Below are 16,945 nucleotides of genomic sequence, written 5' to 3' on the forward strand. Positions count from 1 at the left end.
AGGCTGCAGTGAAACTCGGGGTGGATGGAGGGGGCATGCCACGTCAGAGAGCCCCACACCCCGTGGGGTGGCCTGCCATGGGGGAGGCCCTCGCCCCACTCCAGGAGACCACGGCTGTGGGTGAAAGGAGGAGCTGGTGGAACTGGTGGAGAGGAAAAGAGTCCTTACCAGACCTCTTCTTTCCAATGGGTTCCCTGAAAAAGAGAAGGAAGAGCATCAGCAGAGGGATGGGGGCAGTTAGGTTGTTGGCCAAACGACAAACCTGCACAGGAAAGCACAGCAGGGCTGGCCCCAGCAGTGCTGCTGACCTCCCTCAGCCTGCTAACGTCCCCATGGGTGACATGGGGCATCACCTGCCTTGCAAACAGCCCATCTCTCCACTCCTCATTTAGTAATTTAATGCTTTTGTCTTTCCCAGGGTGAGGCTCAGTTGCTGGCCTGGCCTCCTCGGTGGCTTGGTCTGACAGCCACAACTCCCACCACTGGCGAAAGTTGGTGGATTGGGGCAATCTGGCAGCAAAATCAGGAGCTGGGAAGGGCCAAACCCCCAAAACTGCTCCCATCCCAGCACAGACCACAGCTCCCACAGAAGTGGGCACCACTTTGAAGACAGACAGAGGGAAAGACTGAAGTTCCTCCATGTCCCATGCCTCTCTCAGGGACAAGGATGGGGAGCGGTTGGGGAAGGGGTAAACATTTATACCCCAAACCAGGACAAGTCATTAAAGTATTGTAGAAAAGATGAACACCAGGGCTGTGCAGCAGAGAGGAGCTATTGGTGGTTATGAGGAGGCAATGAGGTAGCTTCAGCCCAAGTCCTCTCACTATGGCCAGCGCTGGCCACACTGCTGAGATGGGTTAGAAACCACAGGTCCTGGGTCCCTTCTCTTATTTGAATGCTGCCAAGAAACATGGTTGCTGAACAGCCTCAAACCCAGGGCACAAGCACAACCCTCCTCAGGCACAATGAAATTGGGGGCATTTCACAATTAAAAACCAAACACCAAAAGAAGGAAAATAGGGGCTCAGAAAAGCCTCAAAAAATCACGGGTAACAAACCAAGACACCCAACCAGCCTGAAACCCAAACAAATGCACCAGCCCTGTCCCCAGCCCAACCACAGCGGTCCATGTTGCCACAAAAGGGCTCTCAACACTTTCACATAATTTGCTGCTGTGGCCTTGAAATGCTGCTGTGGTGTGGGATGATGGTAACCTGCTCCCTGTTCACTTACGGAGGAAACTGCTTTCCCCGCTCCTCAGACTCACACACGTGACAGATCAAGACCATCTGGCCAAGATGAAATATTCTGGTACCAGGAGACATGCATTGATCCTTGTTACTTTGAGGAAGAGTAACAAGCACAGAGCAGGCACTGGAGCTTCCAAGGAGGAAAACATTCACCTGGTGGTAAGGGGACCCTCCTGAGGCTTCAACCTGCCTGACCACTGCTTGGAAAGGCAGCTGGACCAGCCCAGATGGACCCCAGGAGCCCCTTCATCTGCTTATCAAGTCCACCGGCAAAACCACCTTTTCCCTCCCTTTCCTTTGTTTTCAGGCCAAGCAGAGAAATCCCTCCATGCTCAGCAAGAAAGCCAGCCAGAGCTGTGCTACGCTTTATTCTCTTTCACGCTTATCTGCATTTTCAGACCGTAATTACTGCAGACATTTTATTCCCCTAGAGCTATGGGGTGATGCCGGGACTTGGCTGCCTTCAAAGACTGCCCACCCATCCTGGCAATGCGTTTTGCTCGCAACGCCTTATCCTCCCGGTCCCCCCTTCCCTTTGCACTTTAAATCTCTGGTACTCATGCATGGAGCTAGCAATAAAATTGAAGGAAATGGAACAAAGATGGACTAGAAACAAATGGGACATTGTTATCTAGAAACTGGAGACTATGTGTTAAGTTCAGAGACCACAGAACTGTGCAAAGACCTGAATACCATGTCCCAGGTGCAGACACCAATGGAGGAATCTACTGGACAGAGCAACCCAAAGACATTTCTAAACAGAGACCGCATTGCAGAGCTAAATCAGAGTTTATCAATAAGCCCCATTAAATTTACCCCAGCTCAGCGGTACGGCAGGGAAGGGAGGCGAAGCAAGGCCAGATGAGCATGCTGGAGATCAGCAGGTGGGCATAGCACCCTCGTGCTGACAGGAGGGAGCTGATGGAAATAACTGTTGTTTTTCCCCTGCCATCTGCTAAACCTATTACTGTAACTCATCCCCCTGTTTCCTTTCACCGGCTGCTCTGTCTGAGTGAGGGGGCAAGGAGGGAGCTGCAATTTCACTTTGCTGCTGGGTTGTTCCTGGCATGGATACAAAGAGCTGCAGGTCTGAAGACCAGCAGTCCCAGCCCACCATCTCAGAGGGGCCAAGAGCTCAGACAAGACAGGAAACAGCAATAAACTCCCAGCAGCACCTCCTCCTCCTCCTCCATTCCCCATGGACCAGAGAAAGGCATGCAGCAGAGCCTGCATGCACGGCTTCCTGGAAACCAGTGGCTCCAGAAAAGGAGAAGAAGGAAAGGCCACCGTGCCTTCCACTGTGAAACTCATTTAGCTCTCACCCCCACAACAGCCAGGCTGCGCAGATGAACCAGGCAGTCACAGCACAATCACAAGGCAGCGATACACAGCTATGACTGTGTGCCACCAACCAGCCCCACAAAGCTTCCCAGGTGGTAAAACCCACGACCGGTTCTCCAGCTGCTTCTCAGGACTTTCACAGCTCCTTGTCAGGAACACTAAAGGCAAGGGTTCCCGTGTGACCGGTGTCTCACTTAAAGCACTGAGCCAACAAGACAGTCTCAGGGTGCAGTGGGCTCAGTTCAGTGTCCTTCAAGAACCTAATAATCCCACAGTGCAATCCTGAAAGGAAACTCTTACACATGGAGAATGCTTAGCACCAATTAATACTCCCCATGCCAATTTTTTTTAGGAAAAAAGAGTCAGATTTCTCAAGCATCTTCTCTAGTGTATCAGACAGCATCCCTCTGGATCCAGTGATGGGAAGGAGTGAGATGGGGAGCACAAGGCTGCAGTGAGGGCATGAGGCAAAGCTAACAGCTTGGGAGGTAGGTTCAGAACAAACAGAAGCTGGCTGTTCTTCAGCAATATGTAGGTGAGCTGTTAAACTCCTTACTGCAGGACATTGCAGACACTGAAAGTCTTCATAGGCTTACAGGGTCATAATTCAGGCAAGAAATGTTAATTAAAACCCATTAATTATAAAACCAGGAAAACCCTAAAGACTAGGACAGTGTCTAGAGAAGAACTGTTACAAGCTTGCTTGACTTTAAATTCTTGCCGAAGGCACTCACATTTGGTGGCTGCTAGGCTAGGCAGAGCGCGGTGTGCTGCAGGGAGGTGGCTCCGAGGTTGCCATGCAGAAGAGCCCACCTTGCAGTGGGACTCGCGGGAGGAAGGTGCCCCAACATGCAGCTCGGGGACCTCAGCACCACCCCTGCTGCCCCCCAGCCCCGGCCACAGCCAGCTCACAGAGCTGGAGAGGGACAGTGGAGCACCAACACACAGACGACAACTCTAGCTGCTGCAGAGCCAACCACAGAGGAGCCACAATCAACATGCAAGATGAGATGGATCTGAGGTCACCATTCCAAGAAAACATCTCCCACAGAAAAAAAACTAGCTCCTGTAAAAAAAATATCCTTCTGTAACACAGTAATGCCATCAAAATAGCTATCAGGAGGTAGTTCATCTTGTAAATATTCAGCAAGCTTGGAGATGTTAGCAAAGTTTACGCAGGAGAGAGAGACTGAGAAATGGGGTACAACAGAGCTCTTGTTTGGGAGAACTGATGTTTAGCAAATGCTCCACTGAGCGCTGAATGGAGGCCCTGTCCCCCGTGCTGCAGTGCCAGTGATACTCCTGTGTTTAACCGCTGGAGCGTCGGCCAAGCTGAACCTTTGGGCTCAGAAAGCTGCCCTGTTAGCACAGAAAATCAAGTACTCTGTCCATGCAAGGGGCTTGTACTGGCACAAAGCAGATTTTTGCGGAGTGGATTCAACCCCTCTGATATTTCTGTCTGCTGTCATCTAGGAAAGACAGTTCTCAGCAGAGATGAAAGAGACCACTATTTTGGAGCTAGATCTAGCCCGAGCTCCTGGTGAAGCTGCACGTAGGCACCAGCAGAACTGCAAAGCAAACAAATCATTATATGAGCTGTAATTTGTCTGGATAGCGGGACGCAGCTCAAAAGCCACAAGCCAGCAAGCACCCTTATCCAAACCAACATCCATCAACTCAGGGATCTCTAGTCTACCAGCAAAAGCTCCTGGAATGGCTTCCTAGACAGGGCAGCCACTCCATCTTGGAGCAGGGACCTGAGCCTCCCCTTTTTCTATTAAATCCCGTCACCTGGCCCAGGAGTTCATGCCCCTATTACCCCCCAAACACTGTGCAAGGGTGACAAGGAACACGTTTGCTCCTGGCACAGCCCAGCTACAAGGAAAGGTAAGCACATGAAAAGCTACGGGCAAGCAGGAAGAGAAGAGACTTGCTTCTGGAAGACACTGGCTACGAGTTTGCGCTTCCAATTTATGGAAACAAGGGAAAGGAACAGATTTGGTCCCTGCTGCAATGATGGAAACATGTTTCGGCCCAGTGTCTTCTTTTGGTGCTTTGGACCAAACAGAAATCTTTCACCCACCGATGGCTGCCAGCACCGTGGCCCTAAGCAGGACCTTTCAGTTAGCCCATACGGGAGACAAGCTGGCACAGACAGATCCCACCAGGGCCTATTCTCATTTTAGCCCAGTTCTTCCTTCTCTGATTTATTAGGGCTGGTGCCTGCCTGGAGTCCCTGTCAGTCTGCATGTAAGAAGCAATCCATTACAGCGACTGCCAGTGTCACCCCCACCTAACCGCACATCACCAGGGCTTCAGTATAAATAGAATAACGATGGGCTGCTGAAGTTGCTGCAGGCATAACATCGTTAGCAGCATACGCTTCCTCATCTGGTCAGGTCCTAGCTCATTATCATGCACCTTCCAGCCCAGGAGGCCCTTTGCTGATTCAGCAGAGCTGGGATTCAGCCCACACGCGGGACCTGGGTCCTGCCGTCCCCCTTCTCCCACCAGTGATGCTTCCCCTGGCGCGCAGCAGGGAGGAGCGGGGTTACTCCCTCTGCACTTGGTCCTCCACCCCAGCAAGGAAAACATCCACAGCAGCAGAGCTGAACTGCCCTTGAAACACTCCAAAATCCTCTCCCTTTAGCCAAGGGCTGTCTGGGAGAAATAGCAGGAATGCAAGCAGGGGCTGTGAGTTCAGAGGGTGCCTGCACGTAGCCAAAGGAAGGCAGAAAATAATTTTTAAAAGCTGCCATCAGCAGCCCTGCTGCAAGTGGAGTTTGCCTGGGCTGTGTTTGCCCAGAGGAGCTGCAATGCTGCAGGCGCACATGGCAGCCAAAGTGACAGCAACATTTTGCTGGTGCCCCGGCGGAGCAAAGAGCTCTGGCACACCAGGCTTGCGGGAGGAAGGAGAAAAGGGCCATGCTCCAGTAAGCTGGGAGAAGGAGGGGAAGGAGACGCAGCCCCTCTGCCGGGGGTATGGAAACTGCAGTGGAACTTCTGCTGGGAGTGCAAACAACTCTCTCCAGCTCCTGCTGTATGGTAGCAAACATCAGGTGGGCTTCCAGGCCACCGTGGAGGGACCCTGGCCCTGAGCGCTGCTCATGCTTCCCAGCAGGCAGAAGCAAAGCACAGACCAGTACCTTGGATCAAAATCCTCAGGGAGGCTTCGCGTCTGGCTACAGCTCTGTGCCAGAGTGAATTCACTGGAATGAAAGGCAGTTCCTCAGTGCTTCCTCTCACCATTTTTAACATCTTTAGGGCATATAACCATAAAACATGGCAGCAGAAGCTGCAGCCACCAAGACCCAGGAGAGCTGAGAAGCTGGGGCCGGGACCCACTGCTGTGAGCAGGACCTGCGTTAGCAGATCAAGGCCAGAGGGACACCCCCCCGCCTGCCCGGGCTGCCTTCCTGCCTGGAGAGGACCAAGCCCCAGAGGCCACCTTCTAAAGCAGAGCATAGTCCCGCAGCAACACCGCTGGCTGAGACGGCGGCAGGGAAACCACCCGCTCTCGCTTCACATGAACAGCTTTGAAGATCAGCTCAGCTGGGAAGCAGCAGCCCAAGCGATGTGCACAATGCATTCCTGGAGGATGTTGGCTCAGTGGTGGCAGGAGGAGGTTTCTCATCCATCTGCAGACTAGGCAAGTCAGATGTGGGGTTTCTTCGGTTCCCACCACCCCACGGCCCACCCAACTGGCGGAAAGCACTGCTCCCAGTACACCTATGTGGGTGGCAGTGGCTGGGAAAGCCAAGCAACCTCAGCGAGCAGGGAGGAGCAGCAGCTGAAGTTCACCGGCCAAACCCCCAGCTGGGGTCCCCAAGGACAGGACGGGCACAGATGTAATCCCAGGTGCTGCAGCCTCTGCCAAGACATAGGCTCCACCTCCGCTATCATCTGCTCTTGTAGAGGTCATAAGCCCTTAAAAAGCCTTCAGTCCTGGTGCTGGGACAGCTGCCCACCCCAATTCTGCGCTAACCTCCGCTTGCTGTCCGGGCCAGGGAGCCCACGCCAGCCCTTCAGCCCTGCCCTCCCTTTGCAGGAGACCTGCTGGACTGACAGACCCAGCACATAGGGATGAAGATACTTTAGAGAAAAGGCATTTACGCCTTTTAAAGACATCAAGACCTCCTGAAGCTGGTAGCTTTCAAACTGTGAACCCACAGCCCCCAGAGGGAGCAAGGAGGGGTGCTTGAAGACATCTTTTAAGCATGTTAAGAAATAGTAAATTTGCTCTACAGGTGCCTGTGTCCTCACTGGGAAAAAAAAAAAAATAGGGTTCATAAGCTAAAAGGTTCAAAACAACAGCACTAAGGGTCTTATATATGTTGGGATGCTCAGCTACCAAAAAGAAAACAATGAAAGATGCTTTTAATGAAAGAGGCTTCTCACGGCCAGGGGTAGCTCCTGTACAGAAGACAGCAGCTCCGCAGCCCCTGGGAAGCAGAACGATGATGGCTCCTTCCCCAGTGTGCGCCGCTTGTACACTGTGGACAATTATTAAATAACCACTTAGGATCTTGCTTCACTACGGAGTTAACCTGGGCTTCCACATGTCACAGAGCCGAAATTCAGCTGGCGAGGAGAGTTAGCAGCTGAATGCCTTGACTCAGCAGTGGCTTTGTGCCCAGCTGTTCAGACTTCCCCAGCCTTATTCCAGAAACTCCCTGCTGTGGCTAAAAACGGCTTTAAATTGAAAAAGGGTGGATGGGAGGTAAGGGGGGTGCACACAGCAACTTCCCACCTCAACAGCCGAGCATCCTGCTGATGGTCAGACCTGCCTGAGATATGCGGGGAGCAGGAATTTGATGATTTCTCTTCTTTGAAACTATGGTTTTCATAGGGCTTCCATCCAACACCAGGGAGAAAAATCCCACATCCCCACAGATTGCTAACTTTCCAGAGGATTTCTCTTTCCATAACCATTTTCCTTCTCCCTCCACCCCCACCACTGCTCTGTGGAGTCACCTCTTCCCAAATGTAACCAATCCCTCTGGATTACAGCCCCACTCTGATCCACCACCAGGCAGCCCTCCAAGGTGGAAGCAGTTGAGTTATCCCGGTCCAGAGCTTGCTGGACAGGGATCCACGTCACGAAAGCCACCGATCATCACTGCCAGTGGAAACACCACAACCTCAATCCATTCTCCTGTTTGAAGTGGTCCCGCTGGGCAGGAGGACGCTGGAAAGTTGGCAGGTGTGTGCAGAGGGGATGGAGGAAGGGCTTCACCTCCCTCTTCCACCCCCCAACTGCTGGAGACTCATGTCTCAGCTCCGCTTTCAGCTGTGACCTACCGCCCAACTGGAAACGATGAGGGAAAAAGGACGCACAAAGTCTGCATTTGACTCTTTCCCTCTCCGCTCAGTCCTCATCCACTTGATCTCCCTTTGCACATGCCAGCGGGAGGACCGGGGCTTGTAGAGCAGGCGAGAGAGGGAGAAGGGCTGAGGAACGCAGGTTGCAGGCCTGGCAGCCAGCAGCGACCTGTTTTTGTTGGTGCTCCCAACACCAGCAAAGGGGCACTGAAGGGAGCTGCGCTGCAGGAAAGCAGAAGGAGAGCCCTGGCTCAGCCCAGGAAGAGCTCCAGCACTGGGGAAAGCAGACACCACAGGGGCCTGGAGATAGATGGATGGGCTGTCCAACCTCCTCTTTCCATGCCTGAACACTGCCAGATCCGAGGACTAAATTCACCCTTTGCAGTTAAACTCAGAGCTCCACAGACTGCAGTCAGCTGCGGCCCCTGAAAGTGGTTTGACATCCTGGGGTGATGCGAGTTAGGTGGATCCTCTACCTGCACCCCAGACAAAAGCAAGAAGAGGGTGCATCCAACAGCACCCAAAGGCACGTCCCCTTCACTGCCAACAGCTGCCACTCCTGCGGGCGTGCTGCGACCTGAGGTGTCAGCTAAGGAAGCCGAGGTGAGGGACGGGGAGCAGGAAGGGTCCTGGCCACGGTGCCGCAAGAGCGGTTGCTTGGCTTGGCACCAAGCACACTGACCAGTCCTTTTCCCCTCCCTCATTCCTGCCTTTCAGCCACCCAGCATAAAACGCTGCCTTTTCTTTTTCACTCTGTTCATGGCCTGGCTCCCTTTCAAATTCCCGGAGAAAAGCATTTATCTGCTGGATGAATGATGACATCCGGCCAAACCCCAGACACGCCATCACGTCTGATCCAGTCCAGCCGTCTATCACAGCTCTCATCTCGTTATTGGTAAGCTGGCAGCCTGCCACCACTCGGGGCTTGGGAAAGGGCTCCCACCAATCTCTCCAGAGGAGAAAGTCAAGGACTTTTATTAATTAGCATTTTGAATTGTAGCTAATAAATACCCCTCTGGCATTCAGGCTGGGATAGGAAACACAACAGAGATGTCCTTGAGATGCTGTAGCATTTTGCTGCTGGAGGCAAATGGACAAGAGTCACCTGCTAACTCCTTCTGCGTGCTGCAAGCTCGCCTCTCCTCCCCAGAGAGGAGCAGGCAGTGGGATGGAGCATGACCCACCACCAGATTCAGTGGTGCATCACCCGCTCGCCCATCCAGCACTGCAATGGCCAAACACTCACAAACACATGGCAATTTTGCAGTAAGTACAATTTTGCATCCGGGGCTGCTCAGCAGTCCCGCAGGACACGGTGGGATGTACCTGAGGATGGACCCCGCAACACAAGCACATGGTTGGGACTGGACTTCAGGCTGGCGCCTCCACTCCCCTTGTCTGTTGGGCCCAAACCCAGGAGACAATGAGGGATGTAGCACTGACCGCTGCTTGGCAGGACAGCCAGGAGCTACAGCTTCAAACCCAGCAGAGCTGCACCGCTCTGGGGCTGACGCTCAGCACCCAAAGGTCTTCACATCTGAATGTGCTCCTTGTTCTGGCCACAGCCCCCACCCCACCTGATTTCTGACTCAGTCTACAAGTCAAAATAAAGCTGAGCAAACTGGGTGCAAGACTGAAGCTGCCCTTCAATCCACCATGTGTGACGGTACCTCAGCTACAGGAGGGTTCCATAAGTGACTCCCTTTGCAACGCAGCTCCCCACCCTCTCATGCAGGGCTCCAAGACTCATGCACAGGAAGCCCCCCCATGTCCCAAAACAGCCCCAGGGGCTGTTAACCCCTGCGATAAACCCCCACCCAATGTCCTTGCAAACTCATCTTTTCCTTGTGTCTCTTGCTTGCCCCCGAGCTGCCACCTTCGCTGAGGGATGACCGCTGGGGTGGCAGGTTAAGCAGTAAGCAATAGCTGGACAGGACGGATAAGAGCACCAGCCGACAGCAAGCAATTAGTTAATGGACTCTGGGGCCCTCAGACCAATCTCATCAAGTGACCGTGAGCTGCAGGAGGAATGATGACAGGCCAAGCAAATAGAGACAGGAGCCAAAAGGAGGAAAGCAGGAATGGGGGGAAGGGGAAATTAAGAGAGGGAATGAAAAAAATCAAAACCCCAGGGAGAATATATGGTCCACAGAAGGGTAATACTTAGCTGGAGACCTGAAAGGCTCAGTGGTGCTGCACAGAGGAGAAAAACAAAATCCCTTTATCTACCTCCACACTCTTCTAACACAGAATGATGTCAAATCAATTTACTGCCTTTCCTCTCACAATTAATCAAGCCTCCTCCATTGCTCAACCTTTGGTAGAGCTGCGCATCTTGTCACATGCAGCATAAAAAGAGAGAGCAACATAGCAGGAGATGGAGGCAACTGCTCAGATTTATGCTGCTTGTGATTAGTAAGAGATGGGTGGCTCCTGGCCAAAGTAGCTCATAGTCACAAGACTTATAACCACACAGAGTTGCGTAAGGCACGCGAGATTCCTTGCAAACATTCCTTGTTTTGCATGGAAAGACTCAGGAGCGTTGTTACGGATGGGGCTCATTGACACAGCTAAGGGAAAGAGCCTTTCAAACAAGGCAGAGGACGTTAGTAACCATGTGAAATGAGGCTTTTCAGACTGACCATGTTTCTGAAACCAGCATTTTTGAGAAGAAAGTGGCTCGGGAGGAGACCAACACTTCATGGGGTCCTAGAGAACTGTTCCACCTCCTCGCTGGAGAAGACCATGCCAGGAGTCGGCTGAGTGGGCAGAGTTGTCCACCTCAAGCTGCACAGACCCATTCCCTCTCCAAGAATACCTCCAAATCCCAGATCTGGGACTTGCAGGGGAAACTGTTGATGAACGTCAGCCTGTTGTGGATACCAGCAAGTTCAAGGCAGTTTGTATTTCAACACCACCCCAGTGGCAGCAGCTACCCAACCAACTTACTCTTTGGGGGGCGTCAAGTCATCAGGTCGTGTCTCAAAGAACTGGAGAACCTCCTCGCACTGGGAGATGTAGGGAGGCAGCTGGATCAGAGCCTGCAGTCGAAACAGAGACACAGTCATGGGAAGCATCAGGACTGAGCAAGGAGCCGAGTGAGGACAGGCCCTCAGAGCACAGGAGACTGGATCACAGCACCGAGCTCGGCACCCATGTGGTTCCCGGCACACGGGAGCGCAGAGCCAGGCTTGGGAGAGCTACTGTAAACAGACGTCAGAGTGGAGCGAGACCCAGACAGTCCCCAGTTACATCCACCACATCACCTCAGCTGCAACTGAAGACTAAAGGATAATAAGCAGAGGCTGCCCGGGCCCTGCAGAGCCCCGTTCCAGCCTTTTGGACAGATGTGCCCTGGCAGGGTAAGAGCCACGGGGATGTCCATCCGAGCATCCAGCCTCCCAGCCACGGCAGGGCTCAGTTTCCCAGCCATGCTGCCGGCATGGAGCCGTCATCCTTGGGAAAGGCTGGACGGTTTACACGTGGCAGACTCTCAGTGCCATCAGCCCTGACCAGCACATCCCAAAATGCTCCGCTGGGCAATGGCAGCTCAGGAAGAGGCAGGGAGAGAAGCAACAGGAGGCAAAAGCATGGACACCAGCTCATCAGGGCAAGGGCTGGAAGGCTCTATGTGTGCTGTTGAATGGCAGGAGCTATAAGCTGCCTCTGCTTTTCTCCCTTCCCTTCAAGGAAGCCTGTTGCAAAAAGACAGGCTTCAAAGGTGGGACTTGCAGGGTGAGCGTGTGCATGTCTGCGGGAGCTGGGGGCAGAGTCTGGCACAGCAATATTCGCCTTGGGCCAGAGCTTTCGTAGGTCCTTTCCAATGTGGGCTGCAGCGAGGGCTGGGCAGGGAAGGTGGGATAGGCAGCTGCCTGGCAAAGCACCCTGCCCTGCTCTCAGCTCATGGGAAGTAATGGAGTCACAAATGATGGCGACTCCAAAAAGTAAAAAAAGCCCATGCAATTGAAAAAGGGACAATTTGAAATCAGGGAGCAGTGCTGCAGCCTGACCTGGAACAGATGTTTAACCAATTTTCTATATAATTCCCCCTTCCCTCCATTTGCTGTCACAGCAGTCTCGTGACAGCAGTGTGGGCAAACCAAACCTCCACTCATTTCTGTACTGGAGACAAAGCCACATCTGCAGAGCCCCAGGGTTACCACACAGATGAGATGTGGCTCCATATTGACCTAATTGCTGGCCCCCAAATGCCCTTCCAGCCATTCAGCACTCAGTCATTCACTGCCAGCACAGCAGACACTCAGACCACTGATTAAAAGGGTTATTAAAAGACTAGGCAAGGATGCCATTCCCATGTGGGTACCACTCCCCAGTTTCAGGCATCCCGTGATCTACACGGGAGGGACATCTCTCTGCTCCCACTGACTCCTTGCTCATTCCACGTCTCTGCAGCCTTCAGTCCCACACCCACCTTCAGCTCAGCAGCTTTATGGTTAAGTTGCAGCAACTGGAAGGCCAGGCATAGTGTGCATGTTATTACTTGGTAATGCATTAACGGTAGGAGGAAAGAGCGGCTCTCTAAGTGGGTCATATAACATCAGCCATTATGTTCCAGTTGTTAAGTCAAATGGATTCATTATATTTTATGCCATTAATGGCATCATTCTGAAAGAGACAGCTGCAGCATCTTATCACTTAGGGACTTTTTCTTCCCCAAAATTAAATTTACGGTTGTGTGAGTCTGTATGTAGCTGCCACATTTCAGTGACTCAGAAGACAAGGGACTGATCATGCCTGGCTGGAACCAAGCGGTTACTTGCACCATCAGCTTCCCACATGCTCTTTGGAGCATGAGTCCAAGCACACCTTGCATTACATCTCCATCACTCTGCTCTCATCTGCTATCCTGACTCATCATGGTTTTGACCTGCAGCCCCACTACAGAGCTGTCAAGATGTATTTACAAATTCACCTTTATGCTTGTACTTGTTATTCCAGCCACGACATGCCTCCCATAGGTCTAGCTGAGTTCCAAAACCCACAGTCTCTCTCACCATGTAAAGCCCTAGGCCATAGTCCCTGCTACACCTCCCGCACCTAAGGAATGTGATGGACATTTCACCATTTCCCTGTCTTCTCCCTCAGGTTTTGCAATCTTTGCACATATTTTGAACAGCATTCAGACTGGATTTTGGAAGTACTGGACCTACCTCCAAGACCATTTCATGGCTGCTGCAAGTACTAGAGCACTTCTTCAACATGACGAGACACGGCACACTTTATTGGTGTGAAAATAGTTAGTTGTGGACTTTAATAGTTTGTTTTTCCCAGAAAAAAAAAAATGCCCTAACACCATCATTTGCCTTATACTTGAGTACAGTCTTATATTCTTCAAGAGTATGGGGCAAATCATCTCAGCCTTATCTCTGTTGGCTTCCAATAATTTTCTGCAGGTACAAGTCATCTTACCCTTGTGCAAATAACTGTTTTACGTAACCAGTAACAGGAGTTTACATCCCAGTTTGGGACCATCCCACCAAGAAAGTGCTGTCTTCTACATAAAACAGTAGGTCTGTTCCCAAAAGATGGGAAAGGAATGGCTCCCTGAGGGATCGAGTCCTTCAAGCCTAGTCCTGCACACAACCATTTCACTCCAAACCACCTACCAGACAGGACATGGCCAGGCAGCCAGGTCCTTTCCAGCCCATCTGCAAAGCTGGTTCTGGTTTGCAGCTTGAGAAAGGAGAAGAGAAAGGGAAAGTGCAGCAGCAGGGTGCAAGCTGGTGTGGAGCCGGACCATCCTGCAAGCCCAGGCCTTCAAGACATTGGCATTATCATGTGGGGTGAAAAGAGAATCAGTGGGTGGGTTTTCACCAAAGAAAGGGTTTGACAGTGGGAGATAGCCCGCACTCCCCATTCTCTCAGCCCTGGCACACTGTTATATACTATCAGTCAAACAGGATCGAGCGTGATCAAGGTAGCTTCATCTTTGGTTGATGCTAGAAACCTCCCCTTACCTTGCAGTATTCGTCGATAGGTATTAGGCGCTTGACTGCAACATCGCGGATGTGACTCCGGCGGAAGAGGATCTTCCCTGAAACAGGAGAGACGGAGAGAGAAAAGCAGGTCAGCACAATGCCCAGGAACACTCTCTTTTGAATCACTCTGTCGGGACCTATTCCCTGTGCATCCTGTTCTCACCAAAAGCACCGTACCTATAGAGAAGCATGTTCCCTCCCATAGATTAAATACCTTATTAGAATAAGGTACATTTAAAGTGGCAAGCATGTTTAAGGAGACAGAAGAGGAAACAATCATCAGCAAACTACATCCCCATCTTCTCTCACCAATGGGATGATGATGGAGGAGCAGTCCCTATCAAAGCACGTGCCTGATACCTTACAGTTTGCTGGCATGCAAGTCCTGGGTGTAGAAGTCCAGTAACAAATGCCAGCCAGAGAAGCAGACGTTCCTGCGACTGCCAGTGCAGGTGGGACCCTCGCTGCAGGCTCCAGGCTTGCTCAGGGTATCTAGGACTAGTGTGGGCAGAAGCCAAGCCAGAGGGTTTCTCCCTGTGCAAGTCCTATGTTGAACTGGTCCTCGAAGCTGCTGTCAGGATTGCAGCTCTGAGTCAGACCTATAGGATTTTCCTTCCTGTCTGGGGTTTATTTATGTTCTCCATTAATGGGATCCTCTTGCCACTCCATTTCCTCCCCTCTGGCTTGTGGTACAGGCCTCTTTCCTTTGAAGTCTAATGAGTCCTAAATGCTTCAAGCTGCTTTCACAGAGAACGGCTTCTCTGGCATTTAACAAGACAAAAGCCATTAGCAGACAGCGAAACAGATACACGTAGAGACTCCGTGATCAAAAGGACTGGTACTGGTAGGATTTCAGACCCGCACTTCCCAAAGCACCAGGAACTGGCACCGCTTTGCAATACAATCACCTGGAAAATTGTGTTTTGGGGGGGTGGGGTGGGTGGTAATGAAGTTCGCTCAAGTTCCTCTTGACATCTCCCATACCACAGGAAAGTCTCATCTCTTTTTGTCCCTACTTGGGTTTCCAATCCCACCACCAAACCCAGGGAGATCAACTGATGTGTCTGTCCATGCAATCTCTTCACTTATCAAGGAGGTCACCATGGGGCAACCCAGAAGCCAAACTCCCCTCACAACCAAATACCAACACGCCCTCTTTGCAAGCAACATGAACACAGAGAAAAGCATTCTGGAGAGTCACACAGCCCTTCGCTGCACCATGGCTAGCTTTAGCCCCTACAGCGAGCCTTCGCAGGAGCCGCAGCATTGCTGGAACCAGAGGCTGGATACTAACCAAGCTACCTGAGAACAGGACATGTTAAAATGGCCACACGCTTATCACAATTTTAAAACGAGGGCTGGGTCACCCCCCTGCTTCTCTGTGACTTGTCCAGGATCTGGAACATGCATGACTGTGCAGCCTGCCAATGCATTTTTTTAAGCAGAGATGAACTAAGCCAACCCAATTTCAGCTTGCAAGGAGCATGAATCAGAACTTTATGGAGGAGCCAAATCTCCTGCTAGGCTCAGTTAATGCAGAATGCCTTCAAAACTGGACTGTCCAAGGGAGCACACAGCAATCACACTCAGTACTAGCTCTATACTTGCCCTCTAGTGAAATGCAAAGGGTCAGGCCAGCTCATACCAGAAGGATTGCTCCTCATTTATGTCCTGCTGACAGTGAGGGGCTGAGACATTCATGGTGGGAAATGCTCTGCTCTGAAATGCATTCCTTCGCGCAGCCTGCCAGAGCCAAGTCTGGCAGTCTTTACGATACAGTGAGAAAAAAATACCCCTCTATTCAATCTGTCTTTTAGATTTTGAGGGTGAATAGCCTGGGGACACAGAAGTTGTCTGGAAAGACTGGGAGGGAAAGGGAGCGACAACCAGGTCGGAGTTCCTTTCCTTGCCTATAGCGATTATTTTCCATCAGACAAGCAAATGATAAAAAGTTTTCTCTTCTCACCAGCAACCATGGTGTATTTGCTGCATAGGTTTCTATTTGAATGATGATTTTTAAAAAGATGAATGGATCACAATAACTTTGTTGGCAATTGTAAGGAATAGCTGTTTTGGTTTTATGTCTGCCAAAATGAAATCACTGACGGGTGGGTACATTATAAACGTCTGAAATAATAAGCTCTGGGTGTGGGATTATTTAAATGTTTAACAAACAGATGCTAGTGAATAATATTAAAAATAATACAGTTTTGGGGAATAAATACATCACAACAACTGGAGTGATCTTAAATTAGCCCAGGCACAGAGCATATGAACCAGCAGGAAATCTAGCTCATCTCTTGATTTGCTCTAGATCTAGTATTTTTCAACAAGGAAGTTTATTTTCTAACAAAAAGCTACTTTTTAATCAAAATGCCTAATTAACATAATTGTAGACCCTTCAGTGCTGCCAAATACAGCTATATAAATCCTTGACTTGAAAGGCAAGAGAGAGCAGGAAACCACTTCCCTCCTGGAAGGGAAAGATGGGCAACTTGCTAAATCAATGAGATGCAACATTTTCCTGAGCATATCTTCCTCAGACCGTATCTGCAAAATGGTAATAACAGTGCTGCCCACTGGGGCTTTTCATGTGGCCAAAGACCATACAATTCAAGAGAAACACATGACATTATTCATCTCGTATCTACACTCCTCATTGCTGTAGCTCCAGGGGACACAGCGAAGGCAATGGTGCCCATCACCCACACCTCGTTCTAAGCATTTTCTGCTTTACCCTTTTTTTGGCTGCCTCCAGGACCTTGTAACGACTCTCAGCCTGGTACGGGGTTACTGCCCTGCTAATCATCCAGGTGGACTCTCTTCCTCCTGCCCACAGCAGATACTCCGTGCTGAAGGGGAGGAGAGGGCTCAGGATTAGCTCCTCTAGATCCTAAAGGAAACACATGGCAAAAAAATGGGCAGATGGGCCAAGGCAAGAGGGATGTCAAGTCTGATGACTGCGTTGGATAATTGCTGTCCTGGCCTCTTCCAACCAGCAGCCTGGCACACAGGTACTGTGCAGAGAAGGG

The 16,945-nt window shown here is 51.1% G+C and overlaps 1 protein-coding gene across 1 annotated transcript in view; it reads right to left on the reverse strand.

Annotated features, from left to right (window-relative positions):
• Positions 1-16,945, reverse strand: part of SH3PXD2B (SH3 and PX domains 2B) — a 76,389-nt gene that overhangs the window by 16,256 nt on the left and 43,188 nt on the right. Inside the window, exons 4-6 of the mRNA XM_059825252.1 lie at positions 13,893-13,969; positions 10,864-10,955; positions 169-194 (exon numbers count right to left, since the gene is read on the reverse strand). Coding sequence (XP_059681235.1) covers positions 169-194; positions 10,864-10,955; positions 13,893-13,969 — 195 coding nt within the window. The remainder of the gene's footprint in view (positions 1-168; positions 195-10,863; positions 10,956-13,892; positions 13,970-16,945) is intronic.

The sequence above is a fragment of the Gavia stellata genome, chromosome 16 (assembly GCF_030936135.1).
Source record: "Gavia stellata isolate bGavSte3 chromosome 16, bGavSte3.hap2, whole genome shotgun sequence".
Classification (NCBI taxonomy): domain Eukaryota; kingdom Metazoa; phylum Chordata; class Aves; order Gaviiformes; family Gaviidae; genus Gavia; species Gavia stellata.